This window comes from Gallus gallus, chromosome 9 (assembly GCF_016699485.2).
Source record: "Gallus gallus isolate bGalGal1 chromosome 9, bGalGal1.mat.broiler.GRCg7b, whole genome shotgun sequence".
Classification (NCBI taxonomy): domain Eukaryota; kingdom Metazoa; phylum Chordata; class Aves; order Galliformes; family Phasianidae; genus Gallus; species Gallus gallus.
This window is the reverse complement of record NC_052540.1, coordinates 4,395,066-4,413,024: the sequence shown is the minus strand read 5'-3', so window position 1 is coordinate 4,413,024 and position 17,959 is coordinate 4,395,066. Positions and strand designations below refer to the sequence as shown.

At 48.9% G+C, this 17,959-nt stretch overlaps 3 protein-coding genes across 13 annotated transcripts in view; 1 reads left to right on the top strand and 2 right to left on the bottom strand.

Moving 5' to 3' along the window:
* Positions 1-9,618, bottom strand: part of TM4SF19 (TM4SF19 transmembrane 4 L six family member 19) — an 18,946-nt gene extending 9,328 nt beyond the window's left edge. For 3 of the 6 annotated variants that reach the window (XR_006930832.1, XR_006930830.1, XR_006930831.1), the window contains exons 1-5: positions 5,509-5,593; positions 4,755-4,938; positions 4,558-4,635; positions 3,885-4,051; positions 3,572-3,793 (exon numbers count right to left, since the gene is read on the bottom strand). Coding sequence is in view for 2 of the 6 variants with exons in the window: in NM_001277435.1 (NP_001264364.1) it covers positions 3,568-3,793; positions 3,885-4,051; positions 4,558-4,635; positions 4,755-4,931 (648 nt within the window). In the remaining 4 variants the exon portion in view is untranslated. Of the gene's footprint in view, positions 1-3,451; positions 3,794-3,884; positions 4,052-4,557; positions 4,636-4,754; positions 4,939-5,508; positions 6,750-7,160 lie in introns of those variants that run through there. The other 3 variants (XR_005862093.2, XM_040705551.2, NM_001277435.1) reach the window with 3 other exon arrangements.
* Positions 610-2,977, top strand: NEU4 (sialidase 4). Of its 3 annotated transcripts, XM_015277126.4 has the most exons (4): positions 610-673; positions 1,022-1,227; positions 1,300-1,555; positions 1,722-2,977. In XM_015277126.4, exons 2-4 carry the CDS (start codon positions 1,027-1,029, stop codon positions 2,612-2,614), a joined length of 1,350 nt encoding a protein of 449 aa, XP_015132612.2. In that variant the 5' UTR covers positions 610-673; positions 1,022-1,026; the 3' UTR covers positions 2,615-2,977. The 3 variants fall into 3 exon arrangements, with proteins under 3 accessions (XP_015132612.2, XP_025009519.2, XP_025009518.2); XM_025153751.3 differs by having other exon boundaries at positions 610-1,227; XM_025153750.3 differs by having other exon boundaries at positions 610-1,555.
* The window catches only part of UBXN7 (UBX domain protein 7), a 25,229-nt gene continuing 15,265 nt past the window's right edge, over positions 7,996-17,959 (bottom strand). For all 4 annotated transcript variants that reach the window (XM_040705823.2, XM_422667.8, XM_046898538.1 and 1 more), the window contains exons 8-11: positions 17,128-17,255; positions 16,303-16,696; positions 15,521-15,600; positions 7,996-14,201 (exon numbers count right to left, since the gene is read on the bottom strand). In XM_040705823.2, coding sequence (XP_040561757.1) covers positions 14,040-14,201; positions 15,521-15,600; positions 16,303-16,696; positions 17,128-17,255 — 764 coding nt within the window. In that variant the 3' untranslated portion in view covers positions 7,996-14,039. The remainder of the gene's footprint in view (positions 14,202-15,520; positions 15,601-16,302; positions 16,697-17,127; positions 17,256-17,959) is intronic.

The window sequence follows — 17,959 nt, the reverse complement described above, 5'->3', positions numbered from 1 at the left end:
TGTGGCCAATTCACAGCAAGCACAGCAGTGCCAAACCCTCCTGGGGAGTGACAGCTGTGGCATCACTGCCATTAATGATTGCCATCACACCACGGCTGAGCTTAGCACTGGTTTCTGGAGCCCACTGCCAGCTTCTACCATGCCTGCCTCCACATATGGTGCAGGATTTCGGGTTTAACCAGGGTGCTCTCCCTCCCATGCAGGTCAGCGGTAAGGGATGTGCATGGGAAGGTTTTAGGACAGCTGTGGCTAATGTGTGCTAATGAACAGTTTATTCCACACAGCCTCATGCAGGTACGCAAGGCATTGAGCTGCCAGGTGGTGAGGGGGCCACGATGGGCCATTTTGGTGGCTGGAGCAGCTCCTTGGGGCAGAGCAGGCAGCAGAGGTGCTGTCATTGTGCGGCTGCAGCAGATCCAGAGGCACCAACACTGCTCCCCGGGTGGCAGAAGGGAAATGGAGGCAGGAGGCACATCGCCTTGGCATCCTCTCCCCCCCAGCCCTGAGCCCAGACGCACACTGAGGGGCCCAGGCTCTGGCTGCCTGATAATGGTGCCTTTGTGCTGCTGCTGACTCAGGGCTTTTTGCTGGGTCCCGTGACCCATCGGTGGGGGACACTGCAAGGGGAGACTCAGCCAGCAGCAGGGGACAGGGCTGCGCTGCGCAGGACTGGGTGAGTGCCTGAGCTTTATCTGCAGGGTATTGGGCAAAGCTGCTGGGCAGAATGCAGGTGAGCACCCCAGCCAAAAGCACAGGGCAGGCAGCACCCCTGGGCCTTTGGTGGGAATGCAGCAGAGGAAGGGGCAGATGGGATCCCATTCCTCAGCTCAGAGGACGCGCATGGGGACAGCTCTGCCCCCTCCATTTCCCATCCCAGCCCTGGCCAGCCTGGTTTTGCAGAAACCCCTCCAACTAGCAGCATGGAGAACGGCCTTTTCTTTTCTTTTGGCAGCACCGCATCTCCCCCCTCCCCTTTCCCCAGACCCCACCTCAGTGTGGGCTGTCCCCCTTTCTCCTGCAGGAACCATGGGCTCCCGGCACTTCCCTGCCCGGACCGTGCTCTTTGAGAAGGAGTCCACTGGTGTCACGTACCGCGTGCCAGCCCTGATCTACCTTCCCTGTGTGGCCAAGCTGCTGGCCTTCGCCGAGGAGCGGCTGAGCGCTGACGATGCCCACGCCAACCTGCTGGTGCTGCGCCGCGGCACCGTCTATGGCAGCTACGTGGAGGTGGGACGGGGCCCACGGGGAGGGAGAATGGCCCCACGGGTGCTGGGGGCTCACTACTCCCTCTCCAAGCAGTGGGAAGACATGCGGGTGCTGGAGACGGCGGCACTGCAGCACCACCGCTCGATGAACCCCTGCCCGCTCTACGATGAGTTCACCGGCACCCTCTTTCTCTTCTTCATCACCGTGCTGGGCAGGACACCTGAAGCCTTCCAGATCGTCACCGGGCAGAACGTCACCCGCCTCTGCTGCGTCACCAGCGCCGATCAGGGTCTGAGCTGGAGCAAGGCCACCGACCTGACACAGCAGGTCATCGGCAGGGCCATCAAAGGTAGCACCGTGGCCATGCAGGGCAGTGGGAGGGCCAGCGTAGGGACTAGCAAAGGCTTCAGGCTGCAGCCCTGTGCTGCGCGGCTGGGGTGCAGTGAGGGTCCAAAGGCGGAGATGTGGCTTGTGACGGAGGGGACCACTGGTAATGCTTGTTCCCCTGTCCCCAGAGTGGGCCACCTTCGCGCTGGGCCCAGGGCACGGGATCCAGCTGCGCTCCGGCCGGCTGCTGGTGCCTGCCTACAGCTACCACATCGACTGCAAGGAGTGCTTCGGGCAGCTCTGCAAGACCACTCCGCACTCTTTCGCCTTCTACAGCGACGACCACGGCCAGGGCTGGCGTTTTGGGGAGTTCATCCCCAACCTGCAGACAGGAGAGTGCCAGCTGGTCTCGGTGGATGAGGAGGATGGCTCCAATGTCCTCTACTGCAACGCCCGCAGCTCCCTGGGCTTCCGTGTCCAGGCGCTGAGCACTGATGATGGGGCTGTCTTCCACGGGGGGCAGCTGGTCCCACGGCTGGTTGAGCCCCCACATGGCTGCCACGGCAGCATCATTGGCTTCCCCGCACCTCTGGTGTACGGCCCTCAGCCCCGCTCGGCTCCACATGTGCTCCCTGCCACGGTTGCTGGCAGCAGGACTTCAACGGGACCTCGCAGCTGGGCCTCATTCCACAGGGACCCCAAAGGCACTTCTGGGCCCTTCTTCCAAGCGCCAACATGGGTGCTTTACTCACACCCCACCAGCTCCATGTCGCGGGTCAACATGGGGGTTCACCTCAGCACCTTCCCCAGGGATGCGGACAGCTGGACTGAGCCCTGGGTCATCTACGAGGGCCCGAGCGCTTACTCAGACCTGGCTTACATGGAGCTGCCCCACAGCCAGTTTCCTGTCTCTGGTGGCCCAGCCATCGCTTTTGCCTGTCTGTACGAGAATGGGAAGCGCTCGCCCTACGAGCAGATCTCCTTCAGCATGTTCACACTGCACGACGTGCTCCAGAACATCCCCCTGACGGCTGCAGTGCCCCGCAAGAAGCGGAGGCGAAAGAGCTGTTGTGTCTCCTAGAGACACCTGCAGCATCCCCTGGTAGGGGCTGGCCAGGGACAGATGGGGTCGGCTACCACCAGTGGCCAGGGTGGAGCTGGTGGCACCTGGGGACAGCCTGGCATGAGCCCTGTGGCACTGTGAGCTGTGCTGATGTACACCGGGTCAGGAGCTGAGAGCTGGACCATGTTGAGGGCTGCAGTCCCAAAACAGGGCTTTATCTCATTTTTATTGCTGATTTTTAAACATATGGTGGTTGGACTTACAGGCTCATGCTGATATGACCGTGTCATCCCCGTTCTCTGCCATCGTCTCTCTGTCCTACCACCCTTGCAACTCCCTTCTTTCATCTAAAATCCTTCCGAATAAATAACTGAATCCTTATGCCACTCTCTGCTGCTTCCAGCTTCACACCTGCGCAGGGTGCTGCAGATGCTGTCTCACCTGCCCCCAGAAAACCCCGCCAATGGGCAAGCTTCACACCCAGAACCACAGCACCCCAAAAAACATATTCATGTGAATTAAAGAAGCGGTTCATTGCTTTCCCAAACACACACAGTCAACCAGATATTTGTGGAACCAAGAAGCATCAAGATGTTGTCCTGAGGGGCATGGTCAGTGGGAATGGTGGGATGGGTTGTGTTTGGAGCTCTTTTCCAACCTTAACGACCCTATGAAATACACACTGTGGGGCACCAGCCTGACGTTGGCTGTGCGTGTGCATGTATACGTGTGAGTGTGAATTCTGAGGGACCTGCAGCCCACTTCCAGCACCGCCTCCATCCACAGCCCCAGCCCTGACCAAGCTGGGAGCCTGAGCTGCCCCCCTTGCAGGAGGCACCACCACCCCAAACCAGATTAACAAAAATAAATCAGGCTTTTATTTACATACGTGGCTCAGGTGTGTCATGGAATGGAAGACATGGGGTGAGCAGAAGTGGTCGCCCCGGAGGCCGCAGCCGGGACATGTGGTCTCACCTCACTTCAGGCACACGGGAGAACCCTGCCTCCTTCCCCTCGCAGAAGCCGCAGAGGCACCCAGCGCAGCCGTTGATGATCTGGAGGAAGGTTAGCACTATCTCGGCAGCACTGACGAGCAGCAGGAGGGAGAAGAAGGTGACGTGCCATGCCACGATGCCCACCGGCTCCATGCAGGTGCCCCAGGTGCTCGGGTAGAACAGGTAGGAGTGCGCCAAGCCCCTGTGCCACGGGAGGGAGAGGATGAGCCACGTGCGGCCTTCCCCTCTGCGGTCTGCCGACACGTCACACCAACAGCGTGAGGGCCCTGTACCTGTTGCTAGGTGTGTCCACAAAGGGGTAGTCCCAAATGAGGCCATTGGTGGGCTCAGTGGCATTGTAGAGGCAGAGAGGGCCATCGGTTAGGCCCAGGCCCGAGAAGAAGAAGCAGGCGGCAGAGCCCAGGAGAGCCAGCTTGGAGAGGACAACGGAGAGGAAGGCCTACAAGGAGCATGACGTTTAGAGATGAGCAGAAGTGTGCAAAGAAGAGGAGTCCGTGCTTGTGCCCTGACCTTCAGGGGGCTGGGCATCGTGCAGCATCTCACTGCAGGGCCATGGTTGAGGGGACACCATGCAGTGTTCCACCATGGAGCCAGAGGACAGGTGGCACCATGCATTGTCCCATCACATGACTGTTGGTACCATACAATGTCTCACTATATGCCCATGAAAGGTGGCTTTCCACAGACATCCCACCATGAGGTTACTATGCAGTATCCCACCACACGGCCACAGGAGAGGGGACACTGTGCCATGTCCCTCCACGGGACACTGGAGAGGACACCATGTAATGTCCTACCATGGGGCTACAACTGAGGTGGCGCCATACAACGTTCCACCACGGGAGAGGAGGCACCCTACAGTGCCCCACCACACACCCACAGGAGAGGGGACACCCCACCATGTCCCACCCCACACTGTTTGGTACAACCTCCACACTGACTTACGTTCCGACGGGTGCCACAGTCGGAGCAGCAGGCGCATCGCCATCCCACAGCAGTGATGTGGGTAGCTGCCAGCAGCACCTGCATGAAGGAGAAAGTGGCCCGTGGGGACAAAGGGGAACAAAAGCAGGACACCCAATCCTGCTCTTTGTCCTTGCTCTGTGCATGTTGGAGGATGCCGTGCAAGACACAGCGCTTACCATGACGCCGCCTCCCCAGGCGCCTGGCATGATCTTTGCCCGCCTGCTGATGTGCCCATCCACCACATACTGCCAGGCCCCGCCAGGAAAGAGCAGCAGGATGCTGGCCACCACGGAGAGTGTGCCCAGCACCAGCAAGCAGGGGCCCACGATGCGGCTGCATCTCCCTACACACATGACCAACCTGCACGGAAAAGAGAGGAGGAAGCGGCTCTAGCTTTGCAGAAGCAGAAGCCATGCGGTGTTGCGCAGTTGTTTCCATGGGAAGAGCTGCATCACAGCCCCACTCCTGTGGAGGAATGGGGCTGCCAACCCAATGTGAGGGCACTGCTGCTGTTAGCTGGGAGCTCCAAGGCAGACCACCACCAGCTCTGCCACCCATCCATCCAAGGCAGCTCTATCTCCTTCCTACTTTCCATCATTCCCACCTTTATAACAAACCCAAGACCTCTCACCCTTCCTGTTGTTCTCCTAGAGCCAGGAGGGCCCAGCACCAAGTCCATCACCCCTCTGTAGACCTTCCAGAAGAGCTCCTCCTTCCCTGGAGCTCACCCAGGGGGCTGCTCCCATCTCAGGACTGCTTCAGGTCCCCCTTGGCCTCACTAGGGACTTCTCCTCCCCTTCCACTGCTGCCCACTCCCTGGGGGAATCTCCTCCCTCGCTCAGCACAGAAACAATCAGCCAAGTCCACGGCCTAAAGTAAAAGGATTCAAGCAGTGTCTGGAGAAACCATCCTGCTTCCCTCCTTGCTTACCTGGGAGCAAGTCTGGGAGATGTCGGCTGGGTGAAACCAGAACTTCTGGCCCTTCTCCGGAGGAGCTCTGTCCTGGAAGAATGCTGAGAGACATCTCCCACAGCTGCTATTTATGAAGTCCATCCTGGACATCCACCCACTGCATCAGTCACGTCACCATCATCCACAAAACCAGCAGTTCATGAGGAAGGATGACTGTCCCTCCGCACGGGGCAGTCCCCACCAGCGGCACTACTGGTTTCCTTCACAACGAAACTGTCTCAAGGGAAGCAAATCCAGAGAGCAAACAAAGACAGGAGGTGCAACACAGCTCCCTGGGCAGGGGGAGGCCCACCAGTCATGCAAACTGCAAGAAAAGATATCAATTCTTGCAAACACAAGTCCAACATGGAGAAGAATCCTGCATAGGTCCTTTAGCTGGTAGAGGAATGCCAGTAATACATTGCTCAGCTGCGGGGTGCTCCAAGGGCCTGGCTGTGCACCTCAGCCCATACCACATGGATATGGTGGATGCACAGTGCAATGGTGCCTTGCTGCTTGCAGGGATTCATTTTTAAGCAAGATGGTGGTGATTCATCCTCATCATGCTGAGGCAGTGTGTCAGAGGCTGCATCAGATGCGGCTGTATCGCACAAAGTGCTTCAGAGCAGAAGATGACTCCCAGGACCTCGGCTGGCTGCTGCCATTACTGCAGAGGTTATTTCTGGATAGTGTAATTACTGCAGGTCAACAACATTTGGAAGTGCCACAGGTACAGCGCTGCTCCAAGACATGATACATGTTATATAGCCCAACTTGCTCTACCTAGGGTAATGTGTGCAAGTGGTGTTGCCCAACTTGGTTCAAAATGGCTTTTTCTGCTTTCAGATCAACTTGGATATGGACATTGAGACTATAAAGCCTGCCTGAAGTATTCTGTGCCTCCAGAGAAATAGAAAACAGAGCTGTTGCCCTCAGGCTCCACAAGGCAGACGAGAAGTAAAGACCAAGCATTCTCATGTAGGATACCTGGCAGCAGGGAATAATTCCATTTCTCTTTTCTCTACTTTTTACATTGAGAGGAAGCACTTCTCACTTTACAGGAAGAAAATGTGTTGCAATCTTATCTCATGTCCTCCACGTCACGGCAACATGCTTCCCACACACCATGGTCAATCACGCTCCACAGCCACTCAGCATGAGACGTCAACCGGATCTTTATCCCAAAATGCTGATCCTTACAGCCACTCCAGCTCAATTTGCTAATAACAACAGAAAGAGCTAAGTTTAGCACAGAATGGAGCAGCCTCACAAGCACCATGGCTGCCTCCTTAGCTTAAGAACGTGATTATGAAAGTGTAAGTGCAACAATTAGTCAGATAACTTTCTGCCAAGTCACCCAGCCAAGGTGCTGCCAAGCGTAGTTCCATGCATACTGATTCTGCCCCGGTGAGATCCCCAGGCCAACTGGGGATACAGCAGGTCACAGCTGTAAGGGTGCTGACCAACACTCATCTGAGCCGTTCAGGTTGTTTTATCCCCCCACACCTCACACTCTTTGCAGCCCATGGTTCGGACACCCCGTTCATGTCCAGCTGCGCTCAGCACAACTCAGTCTCTCTCTCGCTCCTCTTGATAGCATCCATAACTTTGCTTCCACCACTAAAACTTACCCACAGGTGGGCATGTTCACTGCCTAAGGTGACCTCCTTTGACCTGTGCTGAGTTTGGGGTTAGAACCCAGACTGAAGAAACACCAACGTGCTGCACCTGGACAATATGGCATTTGCTTTAACCTCCTCAGGTGTTTTGTAAAATTACTGTTTCAGATGAGATAAACCAATCCCATTAAAAGGCAGAAGGCTGAAAGTCGGATCCGCTGAAAGGAAAAAACACATGGAAAAAAAGAAAGTGAGACACACCTTAGGGATTTATCCCACAACTCCCTGCCTGTGATGAAATCGTATTTTCAACTCGGTCAGAATGGGAAACGTTTGAAGAGATCCTAGCAGTGCACAAGTAAGCCTCCCTCACAGACACTGGAGTTGGCTCCTTGTTTACCATAGCAAAAAGAGGGGCACATGCTGAAAACAGAAGACTATATCTCTTCCAACACTGCCCTGGAGAGCTGGCTAGCACAACAGCTTCCTTCGGATGTTAATATCTTCCCAAAGGGCGTCCTCACCCACCTTGGAGCCTCCCCTCCTGAGAAGGCTTTGGGTTTGGACACGCCAAGCCAAGCACATTTACACTTCTCTCGAGTGCGTGCTGGAAATGAGTGACATGGAACACCGGTTTAAGGCTTCAGCATGGCTTTGTCACAGTTACCCTATTCCAAAGCTTTCTGGGGAGTACGAACAGGTTAAACAGGCAGATGCACAGAAACAGGGAAGTCCTTCACTTCCTTTCCTTCTACCCCGCAAAGGAAAAACTCAAAACCTCTCCATACCACGCAGGGTCAGACTCTAGTTAGAAACCAAACCAAAAATCTCAGGAAATGAAGAAAGCTAGTGAAAACAGTTTGTTTTATTTCCAGGATCAAATATTACAATAGGACATTTACATATATTTATAAAAAAATGCAGCAGTTGTGTATATAGATCAGAGGTTTCCTTGAGTTTGGTCCCTCCCAGCACAGTGAGCTGAAATCACCCAAATTAGTTCTCTCCCTCCTCCAGCATGAAGTTGCATCATTGAAGGAAAAAGTGACTAGTGTAAAAACCGGCAGGCGAAGCCCGGATTTGGAAACTTTAAGTTCACCCACGAGAGGACACAGCCTTGCTAAGAAAGTCATCTGTCGTACAGTCCGGTGTCTCTGATCAGACACCGCGCCCCTGAGGCGTGCTTTACACAGATTTGTTTCATATAAAGCTGTTCTATAAAATAGCACCTCGTCCCCCTGCTCCACGTCCTTCCTCGAGCTATCCTACTCCGTAAAATCTCAGCACCATTTAACAGGCAGACACAAAATTGCTCTTCTTTGTACTGCAGACACTCCGTTAATTAGACAGTGACCAAATCCCAAAGTTCTGCAACTACTCGTAACGTACCGGTGTCAAGCAGAAGATAAAACTGAGGCAAGCCAAGGCACTGATGTTAAGTGCCACATCCTCCAATTACAAATATGTGTGTGTGTATATACACGTATATACATATGGCTGTATTTATGGGAAGCGGACAGACACTAAGCACCTCATGGGCAAGAGGAGATGAGATGAAAAGCCATCTTGCAGCACAGCGCAGAAAGGGAATCCATTAACCTTCAGGCTTGGGAGCAGGCAGCAGCATGCAGCCAGATCTTGCTTTCAGAGACAGCCCCTGCAAAGCTGTCCTCACAGAACAACAGGCTACAGCTTGCGCAGACCTTAACAGTCATCACTGAAATGTTTCTAGGTTGACTCTACACGCAGCTGAGGGAATTTCCAACAACAGAGATGGTCAATACAGGGCTCACAATGTGAGTTTTGCATTGTCTTTAAGACAAAAGCTACTTCACCTACAGAAGATCATTTCTGTTGAAGAACAGCTGGACAAGGCATACCCAATCCTCACAACAGACTTTGCTCTCCACCTAGATTTCAGCTACCTCTCCTCTCTTTGGCATATAGGGCTGTTCTTTATTACTAGCTTGATTAAAAAGGGATTAAACAAGGACAAAGCTGCAAGAAGAAAAAAGCAGTAACAAGTCGTTCCTTAAAGTTCCTTAAATGACATGCATCCTCCCACTCACGGGGACTTTCCTACATAAAGCCAGATAACAGAGACCCACATGGTTTGGAAAAACATCAGATGCATTTTGTCTGTTCGTTGCAGCGTTCAGCACCTGCCAAAATGCAGCTGAGGGGATGCTTCACTGTGCTTTCCTGCCCCACAAGAAGGGGTGGAGACCTTGGTGCTCCTGAGTTCTTGCAACCCAACCCCATGGTCCAGCACGCAGCGAGAACAAACTCAGCGAGCCAGGACAGAGCATCCCAGCTAGCAGACAAGGAGCCTGCTCTCAGAACCAGCTGTAATTTGCTGCCTGCAGGAGCTGCAAGCAATGCACCGTGCCCTCTGAGCACAGTAGCTGTGGTCAAAGAACTCCTGCACGGAGATGACTTTTTCTTTAAGGAACTAGAAAGGAAAGCCCCCATTCTCAGAATTAACTTTTCTATTTCATTACCAATAACTCAAATGTACTTCAAGCAGGAAGTTTTCAATAGTTGGAAGGTATGTCAAGCAGCAAAGCACACAACTGCATGGAAGTTTTCTAACAAGTCTATCTGAGAACCCTTCAGCAGTGAGGTTTACTCATTAAGTGCTAACACAAACTGTCAGTTTCTGATGGCAGCGTGCATACAAACCACAGCACCTGTAAATGTGGAAGCTGGTATGACTTGGTGCAGAGGAGCATGTACGCTGACACTGATCCAGTTAATTAATTAGTTAATTTGGTGAGCTGATGCATAATCAAAACGACCGTTTATGTCTATGTCTGACAATTGCTACCTTTCTGTAGACAGCTCTATTTTACACAACTACAACACACACACACACACGCATTCTTTCAATATCAAGGTTGTCAGCTTATCAGATTTTTCACCAGGAAGCATGACGTTATTCAGTCCATAAATGTCAGAAATGTAAAATCACAGACCATAGCTGAAAGCCTAATGAAAACAACGCAGGCACGCCCAGCAACCTGTAACACAGCCTTCAGATGCCCTATTTCCTCCAGGAGGGAATGCAACTGGGTTGAAGCTGGTTGGTCAGCCTGGCTGACAGCAGGTACCTTTAGGAAGAGCCAAAACCCTTCTCTGGACCTCTGGAGGTCTGTGAGTGGGAAGCCAACAAAAAATGGGCTGACAGCAACTGGCAAAGAAAGCCAGGTACAGCTGGTAGTGCTCTGTTTCTGACTACTGGTTGTGACTGTAAAAATAAGCCAGTTAGACAGTAAGTATCAAAACAAAAAAACAAGCTAGATGAAGAATGTGTGCAAAGAAGGTTTCACTGCAAGCAGCAAGAAGCTGCAGCTTGAAGCACATTAGCTCTTTAGCTCCATAACCACAAAGCCTTCCACCGTGTAAGTGCACCTCTGCTCACGGCAGTCCTTTCAACACATGCAAACTGTGGCCAAACAACACTGGAAACCACAAACCACAGACACTGAGGGATGATTTGCTTTGTCCTCCCAACTTCAACTTATTCTGCTATTAGGGATTTAAGGTGCCTTTTCCAGCCTTGTCAAAAGTAATTTGAGCTTCAAACTTAACATTCAGAAGCAACCATGACCAAGGCTCTATCTAAATTGAGCCCAGGTGGCTTACACCTTCCCAGTTACAAGCTGTTGCATGCTTAGCTTGGTTAATGTGTTCAGCCACATTCTTCAGGCCAGCAAAACATGTTCCTCCAAACTCCAAATTGCTTCAAATGAAAATCTGAGGAGCTGTACCCTGACTGGAGCTGTTTCTTCACAGCTTTCACCAGCAGAGAACAGCTGTGGCTGTTTTTACTGGGGTGGGAATAAGGGGGAAAAAAGGGAGAGGAATGAAAAGAGAGGAGGCATGCACAGGGACACTTATCCCTTCAAGACCTCTTCTCTCTGCCTCCAGCTCACAGATCAAAGCAAAAGAAAGCCAAAAGAAACCACAGCGTGGCAGAGAAACAAACAAAGCAAACAACAGATTAGCTCATAATTTCTTGGAACAGAACAAACCACTGGGAACTGTCACAAAATAATTCTGACTCCTTATCTGAAGAAAAATCTCATTTTTAATGTAGTTTCTTTTTCCCCTACATTCTTCATTTCCCGCTCAGTTATAAAAGAATTGCTATTTGCTAATAAAAAGTCAAGAAACAGAAAGAAAAAGGTCAAGAAATGAAACTAAAGACTTTCGGTCTTGATGCTCAGAAAAAAACCTGGCCACAGCCAAGTGCAACTTTTTGTTCCTTCTGCACGAGATAATTGAGCTGCTCCTGACATAACAAAAGGAATGAGAACCTAACCCAGAACTTCCTGTTTTGGATTTGACAGCATGATCCCACAGCTAAGCATAGATTAAAGAAAGCTGTGTCAGCTCCACAGCTCCTGCTTATGGAAAATGGGGTCAGAAAGGAAGGCTCATAATAAGGGGCCACGCTGGTCTCCAGCAACAGAACTGAAACTCGTGCTCCTGCCTGCACTGCAGTTCTCGCTCTTTCCCACTGCTGATGCAGCCATTAGTTATTTTTTACATCTAATTGCTGAAGCCTCAGCCTAGTCCCATGTACGTGAGAAAAACTGGGGAGGAGGGTCAAAAGAGAAGCTACCAATGAAAACAGGCACAGCACTGAAACAACAGTCAATTTTGTATGTTTAAGTTGACTACTAGAAAAGCTGACGTGGAACAATGTGCTCAGGGCAGATGCAAACCCCACCTGGCCAGTACCAAGATCCAGCCAGCCAGTCACAGCTTGAGAAACAGCAGTGGAAGTGCAAAGGCTCCCTGCTTTAAACAGACAGGCAGGCAGCAGCAAGAGAACAAGAAAAGTCAATACACTCCCATCTCGGCCTGCCTGAGGGACAAGAATATCATGCTGATGTCAGGTACTGTTTCCTACTGGCAGCCCATCTTCGTTTCCTTGCAGCAAATCACTGCAGAAGAGGCAGCAAGTTTCAAGGTAACAAACATCACAGTAAGATATTTCAAGTGGAGAGCTGAAGTTACCTAAAGTATCTTACTTACACAGAAAGGGTTTCCTTCTGCCCTAGTCTCCTATGCCCAGGTGTGAGACAAGAATCTGGATATTCTAGAAGTACTATGGATATCTTTCAGTCTAGAAGTGCTGCTCCTGCTCCAGAGGCCAAACACCAACTCTCTCACTTTTCTGCAGGCTCTGCCGTTCACCTTCTAATGCTGCAAAACCCCTCTGTGAAAGGAGCTCTTTACAAACCAAAAATGGCATCTGATGTCACATCACTCAATGATCACGAAAACGTCATCAGTCTGTGTTCATGATACTGCACCTTGCAGTAGAACGCAAAGGCGTTAATGCAAAAGGGAAATGAAGTTACACAACTATATGATCATGGGGGATGTCAGACATCATCGATGGCTTTCTCTATCTAAAGACTCAAAAGGCTGGTATGAAATTAAATGCAAAAATATCTTGAAAAGCTTCAGGCTACAGAAAACCTCTGACCACTGAAGTCTCATGTATAATCACCTAACAGTTACAGAAACAGCTACAGCAGGTCTCATATGCCTTTTTCCTCCCTGACGAAGAATGCTAGACTGGATTCTGAATTGTAAATAAACACACTGAACATCCATCATGCAGATGGCAGTGTTAACTGACTTTTGTTTCCTGTAACCTATACTGTACCAACAAGTGTCCAACAGCTCAATGTCTAGGTGAGACAGTGGGAAAACAGGGCACTCGGCATACACACAGGATGTGCCTGCATGACTTCTGCTGCTAGCTTTTGTAGCTGAAATGAAAACACAAATAAAGGAGCAGTTTTCAATACATCCTTCCAGATTTAGTGGTAAATGACAGCAGATTAAGATTTCAACAGAATAAAAAGCAGCCTGGAGCTGCCACCAGGCTATGAAGGCTTTTATAAAGCACTAATTCCTTCCACAGTTTTGACAAGGCTATTTATGGTTTGAATTAATGACAGGAACCCTGCCTAGGACTTGCTGTCCTGCCCAACTGCAGTGTGTGCTCTAAAACCACTTACAAATTAGCCACCCCTGGTGCAGGAGTGACATACAGAGAGACTGGGGAAAAAAGCCAACTACTTGTCAAGATTACTACATTTTCCACACTCCCAAGGTCTTCAGAGAATCATGCCATCTTCTATTGTCAGTTTTAAGATCCTGAAAGCAAGTAAAAAGGGGAAAAAACAGACTTTTTTTTTTTTTTGGAGGGGGATCCTTGCTTTTTAATAAACAACAACAAAACCTGTGTCCACTGGCAGCATTTACTGGATGATGAAAGCATGCATGCAGCCTAGAAGCCTATTAGGTAGGGGCAGAGCATCTTGACACAGTTCCTCAACTCCTTTCCAAAGTAAGCCTCAGCAGACTGCTACATAAGCAAATCCCCTTAAGAAGGCTGTAAGGTTAATGGAGACCTTTCACGTAGAGAACCAAAGCAAAGGAAAGATCGTACTAAAGATTACACTCTCTCCTTACAGAGAAGTGACTCAGTGCCTTATCACACAGTATTTTCAAATATAAATTAAACGAAACGGATTGAAGAATAGCAGCAGAAGGGTGTGTGTATTATGGCCACTCCAAGTCCCAGCACACTGGACACATACAATCACCGTTCTACTTTACTCCTTGAAAACAAAGGAAAGACGTTCTTCCCAATGCTCTCTGCAGGGCCCAAGCTGAGAACAAAAACAGAACTCTGAACACGCTCAATTGTTGCTAGAACAGAAGGGAAGAAGAGAAAGAAGGGCCAGACAGCTGCCTGACTGATTTCAGCACTGCAATCCCATGACCCTCAACTGCATATCAATGAGTTGGTGTCCTAGGCAAAGAGGAGAGGGGAGAAAGGCTGGGAGAACTCAGGCCACGGTGCTAATTCCTTTCCTGCACAAAGACAGTCTCTTGAGGACACAGGCCTGCCTCCTGTAATGTGATCTCATAGTCCAGGTGCGAGAGTTTCCTTCGAGGGAAGTTGGTGAGGAGTTCAAAGCGTTCATTGGGGTATCCTTTTGACTGGACATGTTTCACAAGAGCCTGGAGAGGAAGAAAGGCAAAAAAGGGTCACTCAATTAAAACAAACAAACAACAACCCACAAAAAGTGTCACAAAATTATCCCAGTTTCCTCTTAAAAGAGAAGTCTGTTATCACTGAGAAGGGAAATTTGCATGTAATATAGATCTCAACTTCTTCGCTATATAATTTGGTCCCTGCATGTCATAAAACATAAAAGCTAATTACCAAGTGATTCCTTACCTAGCAGATTATTTAAACAAAAGGAAGATATACATAACAGTACACTAATTTAAGTAATGTGAATTCCACATCACACATTCAAGTCACAGCAAAACAAAAGTTGCAAAACAATCTGTTAAGTGCCAGAAAATAAAAGAACCCTCACTTGTTTACTGACATTACCTTTGTGTTAAACCTAAAAGGCACCAAAGAAGTAATTCTGTCAGATAACGCTGATAAATGCAGCATTTTTTACTAAAGGTGTGAATATTTTCCTGCCTTCAAAGAGGCATGAGATCTGGGGGAATCCTTCTCTTCCTTTCTTTCAAAAGCAATTCTCAGCTCACTGACTTCTCTGCCTGCAGTAGCAATTGAGGAAGGATACAGAAGGTATATTTGGATGATGGGGTATCAGAAAACCCAACAAGCAGACACATCAGAAGAGCTAATGCCCATGCTACACAAGAGAGATTTCCCTAGTTCATCAGCAAACACAGCAGATGAGAGGGTAAAGTAGGAGTAGACAGGACAGAGAAATGAAGATTGGCTGAGGAACAACAGGGAGTACGGCGAGAGAGCAAAACTCAGGCAGAATGAACAGTCATAGCATTGCTCCAATGTCTTGGGGCATCAGTGCCAGTGGAGCGCCTGAGGGGTGATGCAGTTGCACAGGTGATGGACTGGAAGGACGTGGCTCCACCTAAGTTAAGATTACTTGAGAAATATTACAGAGATGACTGCTATGACAAAGTAAGAATGAAAGCCTGACAAAGCAAAGCAGTTTCCTACAGTAAGTGTCCCTCAGAATTTATTTCAGCCTCAGAACTCCATGTCGACCTCTGAACTGACGCTTGGTTTTCAGAGAGCTGATGGTGGATCTAAGGTAACTTTTTTTTTTTCTATTTAAAGCTTTCATGTAAAATAGTAAGGACGAAAACATGAGTCTGAAACAAGGTCAGTTTCTACCTGGAGTTTTGCAGACCAGGCTGTATAGCCTCATTTTGTTCCAAAGATATAAACATTTCTTTCACCAATGTCATTGGTGCCAGCACAGGAAAATAAATTCTCCATTTGCAGCTCTCCTGTACTCAAACAAGGAATGCCAATTAACCACACTCACCAGAAGTTTAGCTTGTTCAGGCAGTGAAATTTGTTCTCTCTTTCCATCTGGATACCTTAGCATCAGCTGTGCCTTTGGTCCTAATACAAAGGAAGTGACTACAAGTTAACAAACAAGGCAGCTGAATTGAGCTTTCTGTAGTTTTGGTCGTGACACACTTTACTGCATAGAGGAGTAGGGTTAGGGATTGGAGACAAATACAAAACTTTTTAGCACACAGCGCTTCAGTCTCTGAAGATATACCTGTACTGCACGTGTTTAAAATACACACAAGACTTAAGAGTTCACAGTAGTGACCAAAATCAGTCTGGGCTCCCAGAGAAAAGTACACTGTGCTACCTCTGCCTTTGAGAGTATCTCACAGGGCTGCATCCCAGCTCACAGCTGCAAGGAGGAACACAGACTGCTGGGATTCATTTGTATAAGTCCAGTCTCTCAAGGCAGTCAAGCCAGGCACGAGGTAGAGCTGACATTATTTCACTTCTACCACACTTGTAGAAGCCCTGTCACAGCTGCCTGCATTACACCAATGTGAATTTCATTCAACAACAAGGTCTCAAACTAAGGAATGTGAGCTCAGTGACTAACATTAAATCACTAAATCAAAGTGTCGGCTCAGTGAATCATTCAAACATCTAGCATCAAGGAGGGAGCAAGACAGAAGGAAAGGTTTAGCTTTTCAAAACAAGGGCTGAAACTATGCTTGTCAGGGTTTAAGTTCTCAGAACAAAAGCAAAACGCAGGTCACTATGAAAAAAAAAAAGCAACCTGTGGCCACTCACCATTCACATCTAGGCCCTGCAACATACTTTCAGGCTTCTCAGCTGGCTCCTCCACTACCCCTGCATCAATGCAGGGTAGTACTCTATGATTTGACGTTGTCCCAGGCTCAGTCCTTGCAGGGGGCTCAGGCTGAGGCCTCCGGCTCTCCTCTTTTTTATACCCCAAGTCCTTATGTGGAGACTTCCTCAACTTGGCAGGATTCTCCGATTCCTCCTCCTCCTCAGATCCGCAAACAGAAATAAACTCTTCACTTCCAGAAAAAAGCTCTGACTCAGATTCCTCATCTGATCGACTCTCCTGCTTGGCTTGTGAGGAATCAAAATGTGTCTCCTGTAACGAAGCTCTGATAGCAGCTTCCAGCTGACTGTCCTCACTGGCATCAATGAGGCTCTCCTGTTGAACAGAGACATAAGAAAAAGGCATAAAAATACTTTCAGACATACTGAAAATCAAGACGATATCAAACATTCCAAAGGGAAGCTACTAAAACTGTCATGAACAAACAGCATGGAAAGCTAGTCATACTGTAACTGCTTAATGATTCCTCCTTGGAGCTTCACATGGAGTAATATGTCTTCTTCCTCCCCCACACAATCCTCTGACTGTTAAACCCAAAAATGATGTAAGTGTAAACAGCATAACAAAAATAGCTATCAAGGTAGAAAGTACTCCCTTAGTGCACCTCTTTCATTTTTTGCATATTCTTCCACTAATTCATTAAGTCTGTTTACACACTACTGAACTGGAAACCAGTACGGCTAGATACAGACACACCAGATTTTCTTTCAGGTTTCTGCAGTCCTCCTAGAGGGCCTTCTACTTACTGAACGGGAGCATTTTTGGGGAGGGTTCGTAGAATGCCCATCCAGCTGTCCGTGCTCACTCAGGAACCCAGTCACTTGATCCAAGAAAGACGTCACGTCCAGTTGGTGCCACTCCACTAGTTTCTGGCCTAGGAAACATATGACATCATATAGTCTATTTTCAGCAACAACTCCTCAAAGATTGCAACACAGCTGTCAAAAACATCAGTTCACTTCTGTGCACGTACTATGCAAAAATCCACATCTGTGGGACTGCAGTTGCCTACAGGCCACCACCTATTAATTACAGAGCTTCCTCCTTCTATCCCCTTGAAAAGCCTTATTTTCAGTTCTTTTCTGAGAAAGTACGCATCCAGAAAGGTGAACTGGACATCAAAATTAAAAAACTTTGATGTCCACTAATTTTATGAAGTTATACATTCTTGTCTGCTTCGATTCTGCACCTTGGTAAACAGCATTTGCTTCCATTTGTGCTAAAAAGAGTATCCTAATTTCAGTTTCAACAACAACAAAAATGTTTTGAGATGGTTAAGTCAAATGGCAAGAAATTTCAGTTCTGATTAAAGGAACTATTACTTCAATTCCTGAGAAGCACGAGACCAAACCATTAATACAGCAGCCTTCTACGATGACAGAAGAGGCAAGAGTGTTGGCATACAAAACAAAAAGGTCCAACTTCAAAAGCAATGGAGAAGAAGGTAGACGTTTATTTATTTTTTTTAAGAGAACAATCAAATTGGTATTTGTAAATTCAGAGGCAATTTAATAAGTCATCTCTAAGACTCATTAAGCTACTGTGACAGGAATGGGATTGCAGATTTGTATTCATGTC